Consider the following 24,865-nt stretch of genomic DNA (forward strand, 5'->3'; position numbering starts at 1 on the left):
CCTTTGTTTCTCTGGTTACATTTATTCCTAGATATTTCATCCTTTGGGCAGCTATTATAAATGGTATTGCTTTCCTAATGTCCTTTTCAGCACTGTCATTGTTGGTATAGAAGAATCCAACTGATTTTTGCATGTTGATTTTATACCCTGCCACTTTGCTGAATCTTCCAATGAGGTCTACTACATTTTTTTACTGAGGCTTTTGGGGTTTTCTATGTATAGGATCATATTGTTTGAAAAGAGTTTTACATCTTCTTTGCCAATCTGGATTCCTTTAATTTCCCTATCTTGCCATATAACTTTTTTTTTTCCCCCCCGTATAGCTCTTGCTAAGACTTCCAGCACAACATTGAATAGGAGTGGTGATAGAGGGCATCCTGGTCTGGTTCCTGTTTGCAGAGGGAAGGCTTTCAGTTTCTCTCCACTCAGAGTAATGTAGACTGTTGGTTTTGTACATATACTCTTAATTATGTTGAGGAATTTCCCTTCTATTCCAACTTTGTTGAGTGTTTTTATCAGGAATGGATGTTGGATTTTGTCAAATGCTTTTTCTGCATCAATGGATATGATCATGTGGTTTTTATCATTTTTCTCATTTATATGGTAAAGTACATTGATTGTTTTTCTAATGTTGAACCAACCCTGTATTCCTGATATGAATCCCACTTAGTCATGATATATTATTTTTTGATGTGTTGCTGGATTCTGTTAATGAGGATTTTGTTGAGAAATTTTGCATATATGTTAATGAGGGATACTCATCTATAATTTTCTTTCTTTCTTAGTGATGTCCTTCCCTGGTTTTGGTGTGAGGGTGATGCTTGCTTCATAAATTTTATTAGGAAGTTTTCCATCTTCTTCTATATTCTGGAATAATCTGAGTAGAATTGGTGACAGCAATTCCCTGAATGTTTGGTAGAACTCACCAGTGAAGCCATCTGGCCTGGACTTTTTGGTTGGGAGTTTTTTTATGATCTGATCAATTTCTTCTTTTGTTATATGTCTGTTCAGGTTTTCTGCTTCACTCTATGTAAGCTTAGGTAGGTCGTGTTTGTCTAAAATGTATCAATCTCTTCTAAATTTTCAAATTTATTGGGTTGCAACTTTTCATAGTATTCTGTTATTATTCTATTGATTACCTTTGGTTCCGTTGTGACATCACCCATGTGGTTTTTAATGCGTGTCATTTGTGTCTTCTCCTACTTTTCTTTTGTTAGGTTTCCCAATGGTCTGTCAATTTTGTTAATCCTTTCAAAGAACCAGCTTCTTGTCTGGTGGATTCTTTCTATAATTTTTCTGTTTTTGATCTCATTTATTTATGCTCTAATCTTTATTATTTCTTTTCTTTTGGTGACTGTAGGTTCCCTCTGTTGGTCTGTTTCTAATTGTTGTAGATGCTGTATTAATGTGTTAATTTTGGTTCTTTCTTCTTTTTGGATGTGTGCATTTATTGCAATAAACAGTCCTCTCAGCAACGCTCTTACCGTGTCCCAAGATTTTGGTATGTTGTGGTTTGTTCTCATTTGTTTCTAGGAATTTTGTGAATTCACGTTTAATTTCTTCTACTACCTCGTTGCTTTTCAGCAGGGTGTTATTCAGTTTCCATGTATTTGACTTGATTTCCTTGGTCTTCCTATTGTTGATTTCTAATCAGATAGCATTGTGGTCTGAGAAGATGTTTTGTAGTATTTTGATATTTGTAAATTTATGGAGGTTTGTTTCTGGCCTAACACATGGTCAACTCTGGAGAATGCTCCATGTGCACTGGAAAAGAATGTGCATTTTGCTGCTGTTGGTTTGAATGCTCTGAACACATCTATGAAGTCCAGTTGTCTGATTGTGTTGTTTAGTTCCTCAGTGTCTTTTTCGAGTTTCTTTCTGGTTGTTCCATCCATTTTTGAAAGTGTATTAAAATCACCCACTGTTATTGCAGATTTGTCTATTTCTTTCTTCAAATCTATTAGAGTTTGCTTTATATATTTTAGAGTGCTTTCATTGGGAGCATAGATATTTATTATAGTTATGTCATCTTATTCAACTGTCTCTTTAATCATGAGATAATAATGTCCACCTTTATCTATTATGCTGGTTTTTGCCTTAAAGTTTATTTTATCACAGATTAGTACTGCCATTCCTGTTAATTTTTTATTGCAATTAGCTTGGTATATATTTTTTCATCCTTTGGCTTTTAATCTGTTTTTGTCTTTGTGTGTAAGGTGTGTCTTTTGCAGACTGCATATTGAAGGATCTTGTTTTCTTATCCTTTCTGCTACCCTCTATCTCTAATTGGTGTATTTATACATTTCCCTTCAGTGTAATTATCAGTAAGTATGGATTAATTGCTGCCACTGTGTTTTTCTGTGGTGGTGGTGCTGCTTTCTTTGTTCTTTATGTCTTCTTGTGCTGAGTTCATGTTTTTTCCTGTTCTTGTCAGTTTCCTCATAGTTTCTATGTTCTTTTTGGATTTTCATTTTCCTTGTATGTTGCAAAGTGTTAATTTTCTTTGAGGTTACCTTATACTCCATTACCTTTTCCCTCCATTTAATATAATCTATTTTATCTTGTAATCTACCTGACGTTTTCACCATCTTGATCTCTATTCCTACATGTTTGCCTCCTTTCATGCTGTAATTTTTTGATTATAGACTGCCCTCCCAGATTCTCTGAATTTCTTTCTGATAGTTTTGTTCTGTTCTTGACTCTTCCATTTGTTAACTGAGTTTCAGGTGGTGCTGCCATGTGTCACTCTTTGATTGTTGTCTGTTCTTATTGGTTCCCAGTCCACAGAACTCCCTTTAGGATGTTTTGTAGCAGAGGGTTGGCTTTGGTAAAATCCCTTAGTTTCTGTTTATCCTGGAATGTTTTAATTATATCATTGTTAAGTGAAGAAGACTACAAATAGTTACTAATGAAGATTAAAAAACACAGCCTTCAGTATGGATTGCATCTCAATGTAAAGAAAACAAAAATCCTCACCATTCGACCAATAAACAACATTCTTATCAACGGAGAAAAGACTGAAGTTGTCAAGGACTTCATTCTTGGATCAACTATCAACACTCATGGAAGCAGCAGTCAAGAAATCAAATTTGTTGCACAAGACCTTTCTAAAGTGATGAAGAGCAAAGATGTCAGCTTGAAGACTAAGGTGTGCCTGACCCAAGCCAGGGTATTTTCAATAACCTCATATGCATGCAAAAGCTGGACAGTGAATAAGGAAGACCATAGAGGAATTCATGCTTTGGAGGAGAATATTGAAAGTGCCACGGACTGCCAAAAGAACCAACAGATCTGTGTTGGAAGAAAGGCAGTCAGAGTACTCTTTGGAGGCCAGGATGGCTAAACTTTGTCTCTCATACTTCAGACATACTGTCAAGAGGAACCAGTCTCTGGAGAAGGGTATCATGTTTGATAAGGTGGAGTGTCAGAGAAAAAGAGGAAGACCCCCAGCGAGATGCATTGGCAAAGTGGCAGCATCAATGGGCTCAGGTGTGGCAACAATAGTGACTTTGGCCCAGGATTGGGCAGTGTTTCGTTCTGCTGTGCAAATGGTTACTATGAGTCGGTACTGACTTGATGGCACCTAACAACAACATTTGACTGACAGCTTTGCTGGATAAAGGATTCTTGGTGGGCAATTTTTATCTTTCAGGGTTTTATATATGTCTCCCCATTGCCTTCTTGCTCGAGTGATTTCTACTGAGAGATCCCAGCTTAATCTGACTTGATTGCCTTTGTAAGTAACGCTTCTCTTTTCCCTAGCTGCTTTCAGGACTATCTCCTTATTTTTGATTTTAGAGAGCTTGATTATGATATGCCTAGATGATTTTCTTTTGGGATCTATCCTTCTTGGGGTTCACTGAGCTTCTTGAATGCGTATCTTTTCGTTTTTCTGGATGTTAAGAGAACTTTTCTTCCAGCAGCTCTTCAACTGTCTCCTCTGTGGACTTGTGTGATTCTTCCTGTTCTGGAATGCCAATAATTCTTAAGTCATTCCTCTTCATGTTGTCCAACATGAATCTTAGGCCTTCTTTGGATTTTTTATCCTTTTTTTCTGCTTGCTCTTCTATCTTAGTAGTATCGAGAGATTTGTCTTCTAGCTCACTAGTTCTGGCTTCCATCCCTTCAATTCTACTCCTTTGCCCTTTCAGTGTATTGTCTATTTCTGATACTCTATTATTAATCATTTGGACCTCTTTCTGCAAGTTTGGAATTGCTCCCAATGCTGTGTCTATTTTATTTGATTGTTCCTGTAGTGTTTTCCTGACTTTTCCTTATTTTTCTCAACTCTACTGTGAAGTGTTTTGATACATTTTATAATCATTTTTCTGATTTCCCTCTCAGGCATTTCCATGGCCTGCCTTACTTCCAGTATGGTGTGTAGGTCAACCTCCAGGTCATTTGTCTCAGTCACTTTATCAAGTTTCTGGACATGTGTGATATGGTCATCTGTTTTTGCTTCTTGGGCATGTTTAGTGGTTAACTGTGGTCTTAATACTAAATTGAGTGTGTGTTTTGGTTATTTTTTAATGCTTTCTGATTGCCTCCTGGTAGATGTGATCAGGAGAAGGGCTTCCCTTTTCAGTCTTCTTATTATTTAACTCAGAGTAATTAGCACAGGTGTTGTCTGTCTTCCTGGTGTGTGGCAGTTGGTATTGATTCTTGTCTGGATTGTGGGGTTTTAGAGGCTGTGATTGTGGCTTGACTATATGGCAGCAATTGCTGTCTCTCCTTGGGTAATATAGGGAGAGAAAGAGCCCCCTAAATGTAAAAGGAGGAACCAAAAAAAAAAAATCCAAAACAGCAACAGCAAAAAAAAAGATTGGATACTGTAGTCTATATAACAAAAATGAGAGAAGAGAGAGAAAGGGGAAAAAAAAAAATCTGTAACCTAATATGAGAGTATAACTTTAATATCCTCTTTTAGTTTCTTGCCTTCAAGGCTGCCATAGAAATTTGAAGATGCCACTGTTGGCTGTTATGATGTAACTCAGGATTTAATTTTCGGTTTGTTTCATTTTTTAGTCTATCTCTCCCACTCCACAACCCCGTTCTGGCCTGTTTCCTAGTGATAAACAGTTCAGGGCTAGCTGTGGCCATTTTGCGCTGCCGGCTGGTTTTAGGAGGACTCTGCATTTTTACATCTGAGAAGGTCTGTGCATATGCATACTAGAACCCTCCATTTGTGGGGATGTGGGATGGTGTCACTCACGCAGGCACCCCTCTAATCACCAGAATGGAGGTGCATAGACAAGAGGCCTGTGAACAGATACCAAAAATATAGAACGCATATCCAACAAAAGACTCAGATTCTAGTAAATCAGTAAGAAAAGTCAGCAATCCAATAAAAATGGGCAAAAGGCTTGAATATATCATAAAGATACTGAAAATAACCAATAAATATGAAAAAGTCTGATAAAAATTTTAGACATCAGGGATATGAAATTCAATTTTATTCCACATGCGATATCACTATATTCACCCTTGTTGCTGTTGTTGTTATTATGTGCTGGTGAGTCAGTTCAGACTCATAGCAACCATGCATAGGGTTTCCAAGGAGTGGCTGGTGAGTCTGAACTACCGACCTTGCAGTTCAAACTGACCTTGCAGTCGAGTGCTTATCCTATGACACCATACCAGGACTATTCACCCTGGAACTACTAAAATTGAAAGAAAAAGGAGATCATTTAAACATTGGCAAGTATGTTAAACAAATGGAACTCTCATAAACTTCTGTTGCTCTTAGTGCCACAGTGTCAGTTAAGATGCATAGCAACCCTGTATAGGGTTTCTCAGGAATGGCTGGTGGGTTTGAACTGCTGACCTTTTGGTTAGCAGTCAGGTGTTTATCCTCCAGCACCAGACCATGACTCATAAACTATTAGTGGAAATAAAATAGGTACAACCACTTTTGAAAAGTTTCTGGTAGTATTTATGAAAGCTGTATAAACACATACTCTATGACTCAAAATTTCCACTCCCAGATAAATATTTACAGTTTTTTTTGCACTAAATACAAGATTGATCATAACTGTCCTACTTAAAATAGCCCTAAACTGAAAATCGCCTAAGTGTCAGCAACAGTAAACTGCATAAATTGAGATGTATATTGCACAGCAGTAAAAATCATACCAAAAAACCAGAGAAATACTTATAGAATGTTGAGACAAAAGAGTAAATTCCATGATTTCACTTATAAGTTGTTCTAAAATCTACAACACTAATGTATGGTGGCATAAGTCAGAACAGTGGTTAGGCTTCTGTGGGACTAAAGACTGAGAGGGGCCTGAGTAACATTCTATACATTGATCTAGGTATTGTTTGCATTTTGTTGTTGTTAAGTGTTATTGAGTGGGTCCTAACTCAGAGTGATCCTGTGTAGGGTTTCTGAGGAGCGAATGGTGAGCTTGAACCACTGACTTTGCAGTTCAAACTGACTTTGCCTTGCAGTCCAGCGCCATTAACCCATAAATGAATTGGCTTAACCCTTAACATTGACACATTTTGTGCTCTGTATGTTGTATTTCAATAAAAACAAGGTAGACAAAAAAAGAGGTAGAGCAAATTCTAATTTAAAAAATCAGGGCTTGTGGTATTGATAGTAAATGAGGTAGAATTCTGGTGAAGAAAACAGAATGAGACAACAGTGATTAATGCTAAAAAATATAATAAACTTCAAAATGTGAATATACTCTGGCACTGTGGATATAACTTCAAAATGTGAATATACTCTGGCACTGTGGAATAAAGCACTGGACTACAGGGTCAGTTTGCACCACAAGGTGGTTGTACAAACTCACCAGCCACTCCTTGAAAACCCTATATGGGGTTGCTAAGAGTGGAAATCAACTCAATGGCACATAACAACAACAATGCATAAAATAACAGCACAAATATTCTTAAAAATAAAAGCACAGGATATATATATATATACATATACATATACATGATAGAAACACTTTACTATAAAAAATTATATTTCATTTCTTGTCATCTTTAACAGATCAAATATGATAATTAATAAAGAAATATTTATTGTAATATAACATTACAAATTTTCCTTAATTATGGGGCTAAAAAAATATAAGCAAATTGCCTACTATATCACAATAATGTTAATGAAATCACAACTTATTAGAAACTATGTGACATATCTAAAGCTGAGTTCAAAGTAAAATTTTACCTTTAACATTTATATTAAGAAAATAATAAATATAAATCAATCAGGCATCTATCACAAAGTTAAAAAGGGAGAAACAGAATAAATTTTTTAAAGCAGAGGAAGAAATAAAGATAAAAGTAGTAATTAATAAGTTAAAAAACAAAAAAAGTAAAACCTTTAAATAGACGTAAAGCTGGTTGTTTGGGTTACACAAGCAACATAATATATCAACTGCTAGCTAGCCTAATTGTTGAAAATTGAAACTGATACGTTTGCATATGCTTGGAAATTTTCCATAATGAGAATGTTTTTTAAATAGGAAGTATAAATACACAAAATAAGAAATTACAAAGGGGTAGTAAGTGATTTGACAGGGAAATTCTACCCAAACTCTAAAAAGCAGTTAATTTCAATAGCATTTAAACTATTATGACTTTTAAGAAAGAAGAAAAGTCTTAAGACAGGACTGATGTCTGATTACAAAAAAACTTCTCTAAAGCAAGAGACAAATATAAAAGTTGAATTGAGAAAGATAGTTGGAGATTAAGTTACAAAAGGACAATTTCCTTAAATTATAAAGAGATCTTATGAATCGTTAATGAAAAGGATCACAACCAATAAAAAACAAACAAACAAACAAACAAAAAGACGGACAGTGTATTTGAATAGATGTTTTAACAGAAACAATAAAAATTTAAAAAGCTCTTAACCACATGAAAGGGTTTTCAATATTACTTATGTAGAAGTTAAATTGTAACCACATAGAAATACTCTTTTTGCATATTGTTGTAGTTGCTACGTGCTGCAGAATCTGTTCCAAACATAGCGACCCTGTATAGGGTTTCCAAGGATCGACTGGTGGGCTTGAACTGCCAACCTTGAGGTTTGCAGTCCAGTGCTTATCTTACAGCACCACACCATGACCTATTGTTGTTGTTGAGTACCTAATTAGATGAGCAAACATTTATATCAATCGCAACATTAAGTAAACTAACATATATTTTTGCTACAATAAAAAGTAAAGTAAGATGATCGCAATGAAAAAAATCACAAAGTTACTATATGTTCATTACAGAGAAATCAGAATAGCCAGGTAAATAAAAGAATTAAAAATCAGTAAGCCACCTGTAATCCTACTAATAACCAAGAGATTTCTACTGCTAATGTTTTTTAAAAATACAGTTTAAAAACTTCATCAGAGAAATCTTTACACCCACACATCTTATATGTTTTAACGGAGTCACATTTTATTCTGATATCTTACTTCCAACCATATTGTAGTATCATTTTTCTTTCTTTTCCAGTGAATACATTTGTTCACTATTTTTAATGCTGGCTATTTTTATTTCGACATATAAAGGCTGTGGGATGGCTTTTAGATTTATTCTACTTTTCCCTAATTAGAAATGATGACATAAGAATATATATGGATAGATGTTTGCAGATTTTTCAGTGATTTCCTTTCAATTAGTTGCTAGATGATGTGCACATTATTGAAAGTTTTAATACATGTTTCCAATACATGAATACATGTTATTCATTAATTCAGTTCTAGGCATAAGAGGAGACATTCTGTAAATACATCAGTTTTCATTCTGATATTTAACTTAGCATTGCTTATGTAACTGAGAAATAACTTCTTTTAAAACATCTTAAACGTATTACATTCATACCTCTAGTCTTAATTTTATTTTTTTGGCCTAAAACATATTTCAATTTGATTTTGGAAACAAATTTGGTTATGGTTAAATTTCAGACTGGACCATATACAATTACTACTATTATGAATTTCACCAGATAAGAATCATAAAAACAAATCAAGAGGTTTCTTCAGTGACTTATCAAAAACCTGAAAAATACCAAATGTGTTTACCTGCAGTAGGAGACTTGCATCGCTCAAGTTCCAGGGGTACTGGAGTGTCATTCAGCTCAGTTAAACCTGAAAAGAAGATATCAAAAAATGGAAATCATCTTTGCTAGTAGTGCTTCCTAGTTAATTCTTAATTCCTACAATCTTAAAATGTTTTCTCTCCTGTGAAAACTATTTTCCTGTGCCCTTGTTTGGACAATTATTCTGAAAATTTGTTTTAAAAAGTGATTCAAGAAAAGTAAGAAGCAACAACTGATTGCCATACTAAAAGTAATTGAACATAGCTGGTAGACAGTGAGAAAAATTATTATTTTCATATGAAACAGCTACTTTAAGAATAGTCAATATTAAATATCTAGTTGTATATGACAATAAGGAGCTCTGGTAGCGTAGTGGTTACGAATCGGGCTGCGAACCTTAAGGTCAGCGGTTCGAAACTACCAGCTGCTCCGCGGGAGAAAGATGAGGCTTTCTACTCCCGTAAAGATTTACACCCTCGGAAACCCTGTACAGGGTCGCTATGGGTCGGACCCGACTCGATGGCACTTAACAACAACAACAACATATGACAATAGACCAAGAAAAACAAAAAGTAGAAAGGGTTTTACAAAGGACCTTGTTGGGTGCCATCGAGTGGATTCTGGCTCATACTGACCTCATGTGACAGAGTAGAACCATCCTAAAGGGTTACTGAGGCTACAGTCTTTGACAGTACATGGTCAGCTCTTTCTCACTGGGTAGGTTTGATCTGACAACTGTTCTGTTAGCTGCTGAGGGTTAACTGAGTGGTAACTGTTGTGCCACTAGGGCTCCTAAAAAGGGCCTAAATAAAATCAAATACTCTATCTTCAGAAGTGGTTATTGACTTTTAAAAGATTTCTAATGATAGAGATGACACAAATTTTAAATTTGTATTTATTTATAAGCAGCACTGTATAAAACATAATAAGTGATTTGTTCACTGGCTTTAAAATTCCTTCCTATAACAAGCTGTATAATTTTATCTTATCTTTAATATTGCTTATTTTCTATCCTGTCACTTTCTTGAAAAGTACAAAGAAAGGCAAAACAGATTAATAAACAATTGTAATCCTTATTATTGCTAACTTATATTCTTATATCATTTGTAAAATCACTTCTTTACACTTCTCCTATCCATGTTGAGGAGTCCGGGTGTGGCACTATAGGATAAACTGGACTTTTCAACCTTCCCAACTGCTCCTTGTAAACCATATATAGGATCTCTACAAGTAAGAACCGACTCAATGGCACTTAACAACAACAACAACAATTTTGTTGAAGAGTCTCATTAATCTTTTATTTGTAAATAAATACTCTGAGTTTCTATCAGATAACATAGGCCAACCCTTCAATTTTTTAGATGAGAAATTTTACATTCAGCCTTGTAACTACTTATTCAAGGTCACAGAATAAAGTCAATAACAGAGTTCAAATAGAATCTAGAAGTCAGTACAGATTTTCTCATACAATATTATTCTGTACTAATATTTATTTTAACACCTCAAATAATTTTGAGCATCAACTACAAAGATTAATGTTTGCTCTAATTCTTCACTGATTTTTTCAAGACATTAACTTCATGCTCTTCTATTTTTAAAATTTCTATATATTTTATGGAAGTATTGCTATTTATTTGGAAGTAGACATTCATTAACCTAAACTAACTTGAACACAATCTTAATTAAGAAGTATATGAAGTTTGAAATGCATAGGATAAAGGTTATGATGAAATAAGCAATGTAAGTTACTCTTCAGAGGTGCTATGGAACTACACCAGGCTCTCCTTGAAAGTCTTCTGGCTTCAACAGATTTTGTTATCTGATAGCAAATTAGAAACAGAAGATTATAAAAAGGGGAGGAGACTACTAGCAGTAGAAACATTAAGAAAAGTGTCTTGGAACAACAGACATAGAACCATAGCTATAAAAAGCAGAGAGAGGACCTATAAATATTAGTGAGAGATCTTGGACTGGTTACCAAAGAAGGGAATATATTAAAGATATCAGAAAGACTCAACTTATTACTATATATTAAGCCAGTCAATCAAAATTATTGACTAATATGCTATATATTCTTAATAATAATAATAATGATTGTTGTTGTTAAGTGTCTTCAAGTCGGTTTTGACTCATAGGTACCCTGTATAGGGTTTCCAAAGAGCATCTGGTGGGCTTGAACCACTGACCACTGAACCACTCCAGTACTTTTCCTGCAGCACCACACCAACACTCCAAAAATAATGATGTTGTTATTAAGTGCCGTTGAGTCGGTACCAACCCATAGCAACCTTGTATAGGGTTTCCAAGGAGCAGCTGGTGAGCTTGAACCACTGATCTTGCAGTTCAAAGGACTTTGCAGTCTGACTCATTAACCCACAGTGCCACACCAGGACTCCAATAATAATAATAGCAGCTAATATCCATTGCATACCTATTGTTTTTTGCTTTGCATTCTAAATACTTTATATAAATTATCTTTCTGACCTTCTATTTAAGACCTAACAATAATAAAAAATGGATATTTCTACTTCTAAATTGTGTAGTTGAAAAAAAGAAGTAGAGAAGAAATTACATAAACTGTCTAAGGTTACACAGTTAGGAAGTAAGCTATTTGCTTACTATATTTGATTCTCAAAAAAAGCATGAAGCATATGCTGGAAATGATTTAAGAATTTTTAAATAAAAAGGTAGTTGAAGGGTTAAGCTTCAGTTATCCAAAAATTACATTTTCTATCCCCATACTATCTATTCAATCTGTTGTTTTCCCTAGTTTATACTGAACTCGCCAGCTTTGTTTGTTCAGTGTAGCTCTAATAAAATTATTCCTATATGTCCATTTGTAATGTGTTCAAACCTTAAAATATGTTTTTATAGCCATCATCATTCAAACTTATAGAAAACATTCAAAACCATCATTATTTAAAAGCAAACATTTTTCCTGATGATAAAAGTAATATGCATATTTTAACAAAAGTATTTATTATCAAAATGTTATTTCGGTATTAAAACACAAAAAAATTGCTGAATTTTATTGTAAATATTAATTTATAAAATACATATATAAAAGTACACAAATCATAAGTATATAATTTGATGAGTTTTCACAAAGTCAGTACACACATTTAACTAACATCATATCTAGACATATATGAATTTTTAAAACAATGCATCAGACTTAAAATGTCTCACTCATGACAGACAGCTCTTAATTATGAACTCAGTCTTCCTGAAAGTTATGTGATCACTCTCTAAGTCTTCAGGAATACTTAAGTGAAAATTTTAGAAAATATTGTAAAACAATTGTTAGTTGAGTTCTGCTCATACTTGTATATCTGAGAGACATTTCTAATGCTTCTCCAAGGTTTTCAAGACCATAACTCAAACGTTTCCACTCTTTGTTTCAACAAACATTTATTGAATAAATTACTATGTACCAGGCTCTGTATTAGGCATGTTTTACAACATGGACCTCAATTCTTTGACACTCCTTCCACTGAGGAGTGGGGTCTATGTCTACTACTTTGTCATATAGAGTACAGAGAAAATGACGCTATGTGACATCTGAATCCAGGACATAAAGATACAACAGCTTTTGCCTTGTTCTTTGAAAAGTCTCTCTTTTAGAACCAAATTGCCATGCTATTAAAATACCAAGACACATGGGAAAGCCATATGTGGATGCTCTACTTGACACACTTGAGCCCACACTTTAAGTTATTCCATTCCTGGAGCCAGATATGTAAGAAGAAGCTTCCAGATGAATGCCAACCCAGCCATTTAAATCTCTCAAAAATGTTTGAGTGATGCTAGCTGAGGTTCCCAACAAGCCATCCTTGCTGTGCCCTAACCCATAGAATTCTTGAGCATAAAATAAAATAATTATTGTTTTACATCAATGAGTTTGGGGTGATTTGTTACACAGCGATAGTGCAGATATAGTGGTAAGCAAAGGTAACAGTTCCTTCTCTAATTGTTAAGTTCTGTGGTGCTGGTTCACACTCATAGTGTCCTTGTATAGGGTTTTCAAGGAACAGCTGGTAGATTGAACTCCTGACCTTGTGGTTTGCAGTCTAGTGCTTATCTTATAGGATCTAGTGGCAGTAACTAAATAAGCAATGAGAACACAGTATATGACTGTTATGAATTGGAAGGTTTGAGTGTTGCCTCTCTGATGCCATCTGAGGAAAATAAAGGTAGTTACTTTTGTAGGCTAGCAAAACAGTCACTTTTTGTCCCCACTGGATTTTTTTCCAGTTAGTGCTTCAAAACACCTTTCTGCCCACTTAGTCCTTCAACCACTCTCCTCTAATATGTAACAGAATGCTATAAATAGCTCTTCAAAGAATTAAAACAAAAGCTAGTTTCGGAAATGCAATATAGTAGAAATATGAGGATTATATTTATTTGAGATTGTAATTAAGAAGAAATATTAACTTACTTTAACAATTCCAATTCTATACTTGGATGACTTAATTTGGTGATAGTGTTATTGGTTGAGCAGGTTTAAGTTTATTAGTCAGTAGTGTAGTGGTTAGGAATCGGGCTGCTAACCTCAAGGTTGGCAGTTCGAAACTACCAGCTGTTTCATGGGAGAAAGATGAGGCATTCTGCTCCTGTAAAGATTTACAGCCTCAGAAACCCTGTACAGGGTCACTATGAGTCGGAATCGACTCCACAGCACATAACCAACCAACCATCTTACTTCAGTAACCAGTTTAGTCTTTCTAAGCGATAAGAGGATCAATTAAGATCCCAAACCAAAAGGAAAGTACAGGCATGGAGAAATATTAAAATGAAGTTGAAAAGGTATTTGGTGAAGATAAAGGAGAAGTTTCCTACTTGAGGAGTATGGATTTGAGTGTAGAGATAATGGAGATTGCAAGCAGTTGACGAATGAAATAACATAATATAACTGGTGCTTTGCAAAAGCAGAACTGTAGAATAGAAAACCACTAGCTGTAGAATCAGAAAATATAAGTCCTTAATTTTACTTAATGACTGGAGAAATAATTCACATTGAGCAAAGTATACAAGAAGGCTACAAAAAGCTTGCAGAAAAATGGAATGAAAAGATAATTTTTTCATGAACTTTTTGAAACCCCTCATATGATCTTGTGAAAGCAATTTAAAATCTCTGAACCGCAGTCCTCTTATGTTCAATAGGTATATCAGTATCTCTCACAAGGATATTATGAAAATAAAAGAGAAAGTCTGAAAACCTATGTAACCTGTAAATCATGAGGTAGTTCTAAGAGTTAGTAAATTTTGGTTTGAAATCTTGCACTTGCTCAAAGCTTCCAACTCTTGCTGTCTACATTGTAAAAGTTGTTGTTGTTAAGTGTTGTTAAGTTGGTTCTGACTCATAGTGACCCTATATAAAGTTTCTGAGGAGTGGCTGGTGGATTTGAGCCACTGACCTTTTGGTTAGCAGTCCAGTGCTTATCCACACCAGGATTCTACTCTCTTAAGTTGCTGTTGCTAAATTCCCTTGAGTTAGTTCCAACTCATAACAGCCCTATGCACAATAGAACTAAACACTGCCCGGTACTGTACTATCCACATAATTGTTATGTTTGAGCCTACTGCTGCTGCCACTGTGCCAATCCATCACCTTGGGGGTCTTCCTCTTTTTCGCTGATCCTACATTTTACCAAGCATGATATATACCCTTCTCCAGTGACTGGTCCCTCCTGATGTCTAAAGTATAAGAGTTGAAGTCTCACCATTCTGGCTTCTAAGGAACATTCTGGCTGTACTTCTTCCAATAGAGATGTTTGTTCTTCTGGCAGCCCATGATACTTTTAATATTCTTCACCAATGCCATAACCCAAATGCACCAATTCTATGGTCTTCCTTATTTATTATCTAATTTCCAAATATAAATGAGGCAATTTAAAATACTATAGCTTGGGTCAGTTACACTTAACTCCTCAAACTGGTATTTTTGCTCTTGAACACCTGAAAGAGGTCTTATGCAGCAGTAACACTATTAGTTACTCTGAATTTTAGTACCTTCTCCTGAAAAATAAAGGTGTTAACCCTGCCTCACAGGACTGTTGTCAGGTTAGGTGGTGGTTGTTGTTAAAGTGCCGTCGAGTTGGTTCTGACCCATACTGACCATGTGTAGGGTTTCCAAGGAGTGACTGGTGAGCTTGAACCACTGACCTTGCAATTCCAACAGCTTAGGTAGGTAATATAAAAGTGACTAGCATGATAATTGACATGATTAGCTACCTATATATTAATAAGCATATGCTTAATCATTTGATCCATCTATTATTTAAATACAGACAGTTAAAATTTATGCAAGTATTCAGTAGTTTAGAAAATTGTATACACATATACCTGAGCAGCTAACATCCAAATCAAAACTGACAAAAAGATCAACAGAATAGATTGTTGTTAAGTGCCGTCAAGTTGGTTCCAACTCACAGTGAGCCTATATACAGTTTCCAAGTCTGTAAATATTTATAGAAGCAGTCTCATCTTTCTCCCTTACATCAGTTGGTGGGCTCAAACTGCTGACCTTGTGGTTTGCAGGCCAATGTTTATCCTACAAAACCACCACACTGCCATAGAACAAATTAGATTCCAGAAGAAAATAAAATCAACAAACCCACACATATACAGTAAATTGATTTTCAGCCAAAATGTCCATGAAATTAAATGGGAAAAGAATGTATTTCCAATTAAATTATACTGGAACATTTCTATCACTAATGAAATTTCATATGGTCTCTTTCAATTTAATAAACCCTATCCAAGAGATAAAAATGGTTCTGATTTCTATTCCCATAGATATCTGTTCTTGAACTTCATGTAACTATAATTATATAATATGTACTTCTGTTTCTGGCTTCTTTTGCTCAATGTTTTTGAGATTCTGCCTTGTTTCAAAGTCAGTCAGAGGCTCATTCTTTTTTACTCATTTCTTGTTAAGTGCTGTTGAGCTGATTCTAACCCATAGTGACCCTGTATAGGGTTTTCAAAGAGTAGCTGGTGAGCTTGAACCACTGACCTTACAGTTCAAAATGACTTTGTAGTCCAGCGCACACCAGGACTCTTTTGCTGATAAGTGGTTATTAATTTTTATGAATATGCCACATTTTATCCATTCTACTGTTGATGGTGTCTAAGGTTTTCTCTTATGAAAAACGCTCCTGTGAAGACTGTTAAACAATTTGTGTATGTGTACATGTATTTTCATTTCTTGAGTAAATGACAGGAGTACAATCTTTGCTTTATCTCGCCCAAGCTGTTTTCCAAAGTGGCTGTACATTTGCATTAGCTTCAGTAATTTATGGGGAAAAGTTGTTTCATATTCTCACTAACACCTGATATTATCAGTTCTTTGAAATCTTAACCTTTTTAGTTATAAGGGAATCTCATTATGTTTTTCATATTTCTCTAATGATTACTAGGAGTCCTGGTATGGTGCTGTAAGATAAGCACTGGACTGCTAACCACAAGTTTGGAGGTTCAAACCACTAGCCCTTCCTTAGAAACCTTATACTGGATGGCTTTTTTGATGAGTCTTTATTTTACCAAGCATGATAACCTTTTCTAAGGATTGGTCCTTCTTGAGAACATCCAAAGTAAGTGAGTTGAAGTCTTACAACACTCGCTTTCATGGAGCATTCTAGCTGTACTTCATCCAAGGCAGATTTGTTTTTTTGACAATCTACGATATATTCAATATATTTCACCAAAACCGTAACTCAAAGGCATCAATTCTTTGTTTTTTCTTATTCATCGTACAATTTTTGCCATGCACATGAAACAACTAAAAAGACCATAACTTGGGTTAGGTGCACTTTAGCCCTTAAAGTGACATCTTTGCATTTTAAAATTCTAAAGAGTTCTTTTTGCAGATTTGCCCGTTGCAATGTGTCATTTGATTTCCTGACTGTTGCTTATATGGATAATGATTACTGACCAAAGTAATATTTCAGTATTTTCTTCATTTGTTATGATGCTTTTTATTGGTCCAGCTGTGAGGATTTGTTTTCTTTATGTTAAGGTATAATCCCTATTGAAGGCTGTAATACTTTTATAGAAGGTTTTTAATTTTTAGCATTCATATTTAAATTTATTTTATCACAGTTTCAATATTTTCTCTATTTGTCATGATGCTTTTTATTGGTCTAGTTTTAAGTATTTTTGCTTTATGTTGAGGTTTAATCCTTATCGAAGGTTGTAATATTTTCATAGGAACTTTAATAATTTTACCTTTCATATTTAGATTATATCATTGCAAATAAATGTTTTTTTATGTTGTGAGGTACAAATTGATGCCCATTTGTTTTCCTATATGTTTGTCCAACTGTTACAAATTATTTGTTTAAAAACTTTCCCTTTCTCATCGATTTTCATTAGTGCCTTTCTCAGAGGAAATTGACTATATATGTGAGGGTCTATTCCTGGGTTCTGTATTGTATATTATTAAGTTTTCCAAACACCACACTATCTTATCTAATGAAAGTTTATAGAAAGTCTTGAAATCAGGTTTTTAAACACTCTAACTTTGTTATTCTTTTCCAAAAGTGATTTAGCTATTTTAGATTTTTTCCCCACATTTCATATAAATTTTATAATCAGCTAGTTAACGTCTATAAAAGGGTATCATTTCAAGTTTACTTGAAAGAGCACGTAGACCAACCCGGAACAGTTAGAGGAACAGAAGATACTTCTTGAGAGAAAGACCAGCAGGAAAAAAAAAAAAAAAAAAAGCAGATTGTTTGGCTGTTACAAAAATAAGTAAGTTGTTTGCCTGGAAGCCATCAAGACAAGAAAAATCAGCCCATCAGGACAAACACCCTCCCAAGACTGAAACTCAAAGGTAACACACGAGCAGGCTTGCAAGCTTGTTGGTGACTAATTGGTCTGCTTGTGAGTTGAAGTGGGGAAAAGACAGCAATGAAGACATAGGCTGAGTCTGACCACATTGCATAGAAACCTGTTGACCTAGAGATGAAAGAGAAAAGAGAAAGTGTTGGTTGGTTACACGTTTAGGGGGACTTGGGAACTCCTGAGCCCATGGACACTGACTTAGCCACTGGGACTAGAGCTTGAGAGTGAAGCAGTCAGCTGATATGAAATGGGGGGAGGTGTACAAGAATGCCCAAACTTGCAGATAGTACCCATTTGACCTAGGTTGGATGATTTGTTGATCAGAATTTGACTAGAGGAAGATAAAGAAGTTTCATACAGGAAGTAAGTGTAAATTGCTAAAATTTGATGAGCTTGACCTTTGCTTATAGATGTAATTGCTCAAAATTCCAACTGAGAGGGAAGGAGTCTTCACATCAAAGATCAAGCCTATTTTTTCAGTACACAGGGTGGATAGGGACCAGCAACTTAGACATTGACTACCAAAAATAGGGGGCTATAAAGGCATGAAGTGGCTGCCTTACAAGTTTTCAAGAGTGTGCTTAGATTCAGAGCAAGGGGGTAGGGTAGAATCCCCACTGAATAGTTTTTTCTCTTGTCTAGATGGGTCTGGTGAAAGGGGATAGGGGAGGATGGGCATAGGATTCTTTTGATTTAATAGTAATTGTTATCATAACTAATTGTGATTATCACAAATGTAAAGGTAAAAGATATGTAACAAAAAGGAGGGAGTAGTTAATCTTTCAGTTCAGAACTAGAGGACCGTAGGATGATCAGGAGGGAAAAGCATGAGCTGAACGTGAGATCCTAACTAGAGAAGCAGTGACACTAGAGACTGAAGCAAGGTGATGGCATAGAGAAATAGAGCAGCTGAGAGCTCTAGACCCATAGAATGAGTACAGTTGTGTACCTAACCCATGGGTAAGAGGCTGGCTTTCAAAATGAGCCCTTTGGTCGCTTAAAAAAAAATTTTTTTTCTGTGTGTTTTGTGTACATCAAAAAAAAAGGGGGGGGGGGGGGTTAAGAGGCAAATACTGTTAACTGATGTTGCATGGAGGGGATTGTAATCATTGCAATGAAACAAAATACTATCGGTTGAATGCAAAATTGATGATCTGCTCTGTAAACTATCACTCAATTCACAAAAAAGCTTTAAAAATATATATCATAAATTTTTATTGGATAGAAGTAACATTAAAAAAATAGAGCCTTCCATTCCTAAACTTGGATTTATATTCCCTCCCATTTGTATGATTTCAAACATGTTGAAGTATTTTATAGATTTCTCTACAGAACTCTTGTACATGATATTTTTTAAACTTTCTATTTCCTTATTGATCTTTGCCAGAAGGCAATGGCTTTGGCAGTGGCTTTAGCAGGAATTTCTTTGTCCTTCTCTTTCTCTAATTTTTGTTGTTGTAATGTGCCGTGGAGTCAGTTCCGACTCATAGAGACCCTGTACAGGGTTTCCAAGGTTGTAAATCTTTACGGGAGCAGAAAGCCTCATCTTTCTCCTGCGGAACAGCTGGTAGTTTGCGGTTTGCAGCCTGATTCGTACGTAACCACTACGCTACCAGAGCTCCTTCCAAATAGTGCTACTAAAGTCTTTGCTTCTGATGACATCACATCCAACCCTTAGCTTCCACTAACTAACAGAGGATTTTCTTTACTGTTTCCAACAGTACCCTCCGGCATAAATTGTTCCACAGTCTGATCCAGTTAAATTCAAGTAGGTATCGTTTTTCAGACTAGTTTATGAGGTTTATCCTGATCTCAGAAAGGCTCTTCTTAGCTGTCTTTTCCCCTGGTCATTCCTGGTTAATTAGTTGGTGTATGGTTTAGCTTGTAATCCTTAATTAAGAGGAGCTACCAGCTTCCTCTTATTTGCTCACCATCAAATATCCATTGTTTTGGAAAATGTTCTTAAATTTCAACTTCTTCACACTGGCTTGAAAAAAAGTAAGATCTTTAGGGGCCAGCCTCAGACCTCTGTGTCCTTACAGACTTCCTTTTCCCCATGGTAGAATTTCTGAGCCACATCCACTGGGTAGGAATAGTAACCTCTAATCTCAGCTTGCCTCTTCCAACATGGAAAATTTGTCTTACAAGCAAGCTGGAGCAAGGGTAATCAAGATCCTAATCTTGGTTTCCATCTTATGAATGAATATGGGTAGAGAATGGCAGCTTTTGACCTCTCTGCCACACTAATCAGAAATTTATTTAGCCTCTTCACAGTTGAAGTTAGGTGGAGGGGGATTAGAAATACTGGTGGCCTCTCCCTCCCAATGAGATACTGTATCCCTTGCTATACATCTGAGGGTAGAGGTACCTATCATCTTGGTCACACTTCTGTCAAAATGCCACTTCTGTAAGTTGATGTGGGATATGAGTAGCAATTGGAATGAGTTATAGTTCAAGTGCCACAGACTTACTTTTCTTACCAAGTTTAAGTAGATTTTCCTGAATAAGCCTATCTTAGAAGTCCTGTAGAATAAGAACTGGACCAAAAGATCAGTTTGAACTAAGCACTCTTCAGAAACCCTATACAGGGTCACTATGAGTCAGAATGAACTCAACGGCACCTAACAACAACAAAAACCGTTGGCTATATGGAGTCCTATTGTGACGCTGTAGAATAAATACTGGACTGCTAGCTGAAAGGTTGGTGGTTCAAACCCAGCAGCCGCTCTTTGGAAATTCCTATACAGGGTCACTATAAGTCAGACTGACTTGACGGCACTTAACAAGTTTGCTGATGCCCTTACAACAATTTCTAGAGAATTTAAATGATCATGGGGATGTGTTCATGACTTCTTCATGCTGCCAGAAAGCCTATTCAATACATACCATTCTTTTAAAAAGTTCATTGCTTACTTCTTTGCTGTTATTTATACAGAAATTTAGCTGATATTGATACATGAATTTCTTATCAAATTTTTCCAGTAATCTACTGCTGCTACAACAGAACTACCAAAAACGATGGCTTTAACAAACATAAGTTTGTTAGAAGTCTAAGTTCAGAGTGCTGACTCTACGGGAAGGCTTTCTCTTTCTGTAAATTCTGGGGAAAGGTCTTTGTCTGCTTCCACATCTGCAGGCCCAGCAGTCCTTGGAGATCTCCACATGTCTTGGCTTTAATTTTTCCCTGGATCCGGGAGTTTCACAGCACAGGTACCCCTGGTCCAGGGGACATATTCCAGTCCTGTTTCTTCTTACTTGCTGAAGACCTCTTTCACTCTTCACAAAAAGATGCTGCAGGTCACACACCTGGGAAAATCCCTTCCATCAGATCAGAGCTGTGAGGGGATTAAAGGCATTGCTTGCTGTTGCTAAGTGCTGTGGAGTCAGTTTCAATTCATAGTGACCCTTGTAAAGTTTCTGAGGAGCAGCTGGTAGGTTTCAACTGTTGATCTTATGGCTAGCAGTCCAGTGCTTACCCTACAGCACCACCCAGGGCATTGTAGCCCACCCTTAATCCTTTCATTGGTTTATCACATCAGCTCACACCATGAAGGATTGTCACATAACTGCTACACCTTTCATTACATAACTGCCAAACCACTGAGAATCATGACCCAATCAAGTTGATACATTTTAGGGAGACACAATTAAATAGATGACACTTAATGACTTTTTTTTTTTTTTAAAGAATCCTTTGGATTTTCTATCTATCCCATCATTTCACTATCAACTAAATGCCGCCTCAATATTTTCTTTCTAGTTTTTAGGTAAATAATTTCTTTATATTGCTTCCTGAACTTGCTAGGTCATCAAGTACAATGCCAAATAAAAGTGATGTAAGTGGATACCATTCCCTGGCTATTGATCTTACAGAGAAACATTCAATATTTCACAATGAAGTATGATGTTACCTGCAGAATTTTCATAGCATTCATTCAACAAAAAGAAAATATTCTTCTATTCCAAGTTTGTTAAACATGTTTATTATAAATAAGTTCAAATGTTTTTCTGCATGTATTAAGATGATCATATCATTTTCTCAACCAGGCAAAATTACATTAGTTTTTTTGCATATTAAACTTACATTCCTGCGATAAATTCACCGTGGGCATGATGGCTTTTTGTTTCTTCTTTGATATGTTTGGCACTTGCCAATATTTTATTTATGATTTTTGCATCTATGCTCATGAGTGAGGCTGAACTGTTCTTTTATTATGTTGTTTTTGTCAAGTTTGGTATTGAATAGATTAGGCTGGCTTCAGATCACTAATTGGAGAGGATTTACTCTCTGTAAGAATTTTCACACAATTGATTTGATGGCAAGGAGTTTGGCTTAGGGTTGGGTTTGTTCTTATCTACTAAACTAAAGGTTGGCAGTTCAAACCTATCCAGCAGCACCATGGAAGGAGAGCCTGGTGATTTGCTTCCATCAAGATTACAAGCCCAAACCAAACAACAAAAAGTACAGCACGGCTCTACTCTGTAACACATGGGAGTGCCCCGAGGAGGAACTGACTTGATGGCAACCAGTTTTATTTTTTTTATGATTTTAAATCTTTAATCAAATTTTAACATTACATGTTAAAATTATCTTTCTATAAATGACTTTGATTTCTGTGTACAAATAAGTGTTAATGAAATAAAAAATAAAACGATATACCAGTCAAAGAACTTTATTAACATTTATTTCTAATTATTCCCAGGCTTCTTCAGCATAATTGACTGAGAAGAATGAATTATGTATAAGCAAAAACTGAAATGAGCTACAATGTCCAAAGGGCTTGGGTTAAAAAATATTATAGATCTATATTTCATCACGGAATCCTGGTGTGGTGCAGTGCTCTAATGCATCAGACTGCAAAGTTGTTTGAACTGCAAGGTTGGTGGTTCAAGCTCACCAGCTGCTCCTTGAAAACAGGACCTATACAGGGTCACTATGGGACGGAATTGATTCAACCGCACTTAACAACAACAACATATTTTATCTGATCCATAAACAAATTGAAAAAGTAGTCATAATATAAAATAGCAGCTCCAAGTAACTTCAAGTTTTATCTATGTTCTTCAGAAGTTAACTCTAATCAGTTAGCCTCAGTCTTGGATGCCTCATCAAAATCTTCTATAAGATCTGGAACTTCACCCGCCTCCTCATCATCCTCTCCAGTAGCAAGTGGTGCTTTTCCATACACAGATTGTTTGGGCAGAGCTTCAGCCAGTCTTCTTAAACTAGTCAGACTGTCTGCGCCAAGCTGGTTTAAGATGCTGGGGAGCATTTCTGTTAGTTGCTTTGTCTCAACGTGGCCATTAACAGTGAAAGTGTTCGCTGCCAAATATGCCTAAACTTTAGGAGTGTTAAAGCAGATTACTGTTCCTTGGTTTGCGAATATATTCACCTCTTCAGTACCAGAGATATTGTCTACTGCCGATTTATTTAAGGAGAACTGAAGTGTTCTTATAATCATCTGCTGTACTGGTTCTATGAACAGTTCCTGTGAGCAGTTCCTTTTACACCAATGCACACTCGTAGTTTGGATTGCCTGGAGTTTGGTGAGTTTTTCCTGATTCCAGATAGTTTCTTTTATCTTGTCTGAGCAGAAATGGGACCACACGAGGGACTAGGGCTGGTGCTCAGGGGATCCTTGTCAGACCAGCTGAGATTAGGCACACACATGTTGGGAACTCAACAGGTTTGGTTTTGGTATATATTTTAAAAGAAATCTGTTAATTTAATCTAAACTGTGAATTTAGAAGCATATAGTTATGCATAACACTCCTTTCTTACTCTTTTGGTGGTGTGCCAGGGAGTGGTTTGGACTCATAGTGAACCTGTTATAGTGTTTCTGAGGCTGCAAATCTTTACATGAGCAGGAAGCCTCACCTTTCTCCCACAGGACAGCTGGTAGTTTATAGTGACGCCCCTTTCATTTCTGATGTTGGTTATTTATACTTTTTTTTAAATCATCTTTACAAGGATTTTATTAATCTATTCAAATATCTGTTTTGTAACTTCAAATTTGCTCTATTGTTTGCTTTTTATTTAATTGATTTGTTCTTTATTGCTTCCTTTCATATGATTATGAGTCATTGTTCTTCTCTTTTTAGTGTTTTAAAAGAAGTTTAGATTACTGATTTGAGATTTTTCTTTTTTGAATAAAGACACTTAATATAAAATTTCCTGTAAGTATAGCTTCAGTAGCATCATATAACTTTTGATATGTTGTGTTTACATTTTTGCTCAGTTTTAAGTATTTTAAATTTTCCTGGGTGATTTATTTTTTTAGCTATGTGTTATTTATAAATGTGCTGCTAAATTCCAAATATTTGGGAATTTCTAGATTGTAGATACATTTCTTAGGTTGATTTCGAATTTAATTTATTTTGAGGTCAGAAAACATATTCTGCTTTAAATCAATTCTCTGAAATTCATTACAACTTGTTTTATGACTCAGGCAATCTTAGTGAACATCCATGTCCACTTGAAAAAGATGTGCTGTTTCTGTATGGTGCATATATTCCTGAAGAATTGACTCTTAAGATTATGAATTGTCCTCTATTTCCTTGCATTGGTGTCTACTTCATCTCATATTAATAAAACTATATAAGCTATATTAGGGTTACCATTCTCATGGAAAGTCTTTTCTCTTTCCTTTACTTAAAACTATTTGTATTTTTATAATAAAGTGCATCTTATAAATAGCATACATTTAGGTATTTATTTTTCATCCTGTCACATAATCTTAGTATTTTAATTGAAGGCTTATTTCACTTATATTTAGTATTATCATTGATGTGATTATGTTTGTTGTCTATCATCTTCATATTTTTTTGATGTTACATTAAGATTATTTTTTAACAGACACATTCTCCATATACAAGGGTAACTAAAAAAGTATTGCTCCTATGGTTCTAGATCATACACGCACAGGTTTATTCCAAACAAAATGTATTTAAAGAAGCCTCTGT

At 35.5% G+C, this 24,865-nt stretch overlaps 1 protein-coding gene and 1 pseudogene across 2 annotated transcripts in view; both read right to left on the reverse strand.

Annotated features, from left to right (window-relative positions):
- The window catches only part of STXBP5L (syntaxin binding protein 5-like), a 526,662-nt gene that overhangs the window by 84,787 nt on the left and 417,010 nt on the right, over positions 1–24,865 (reverse strand). For both annotated transcript variants that reach the window (XM_006864137.1, XM_006864138.1), the window contains one exon: positions 9,036–9,101. In XM_006864137.1, coding sequence (XP_006864199.1) covers positions 9,036–9,101 — 66 coding nt within the window. The remainder of the gene's footprint in view (positions 1–9,035; positions 9,102–24,865) is intronic.
- Positions 22,984–24,865, reverse strand: part of LOC102832890 — a 7,863-nt pseudogene continuing 5,981 nt past the window's right edge.

Source organism: Chrysochloris asiatica, unplaced genomic scaffold (genome assembly GCF_000296735.1).
Source record: "Chrysochloris asiatica unplaced genomic scaffold, ChrAsi1.0 scaffold00061, whole genome shotgun sequence".
In the NCBI taxonomy this organism is placed as follows: Eukaryota; Metazoa; Chordata; class Mammalia; order Afrosoricida; family Chrysochloridae; genus Chrysochloris; species Chrysochloris asiatica.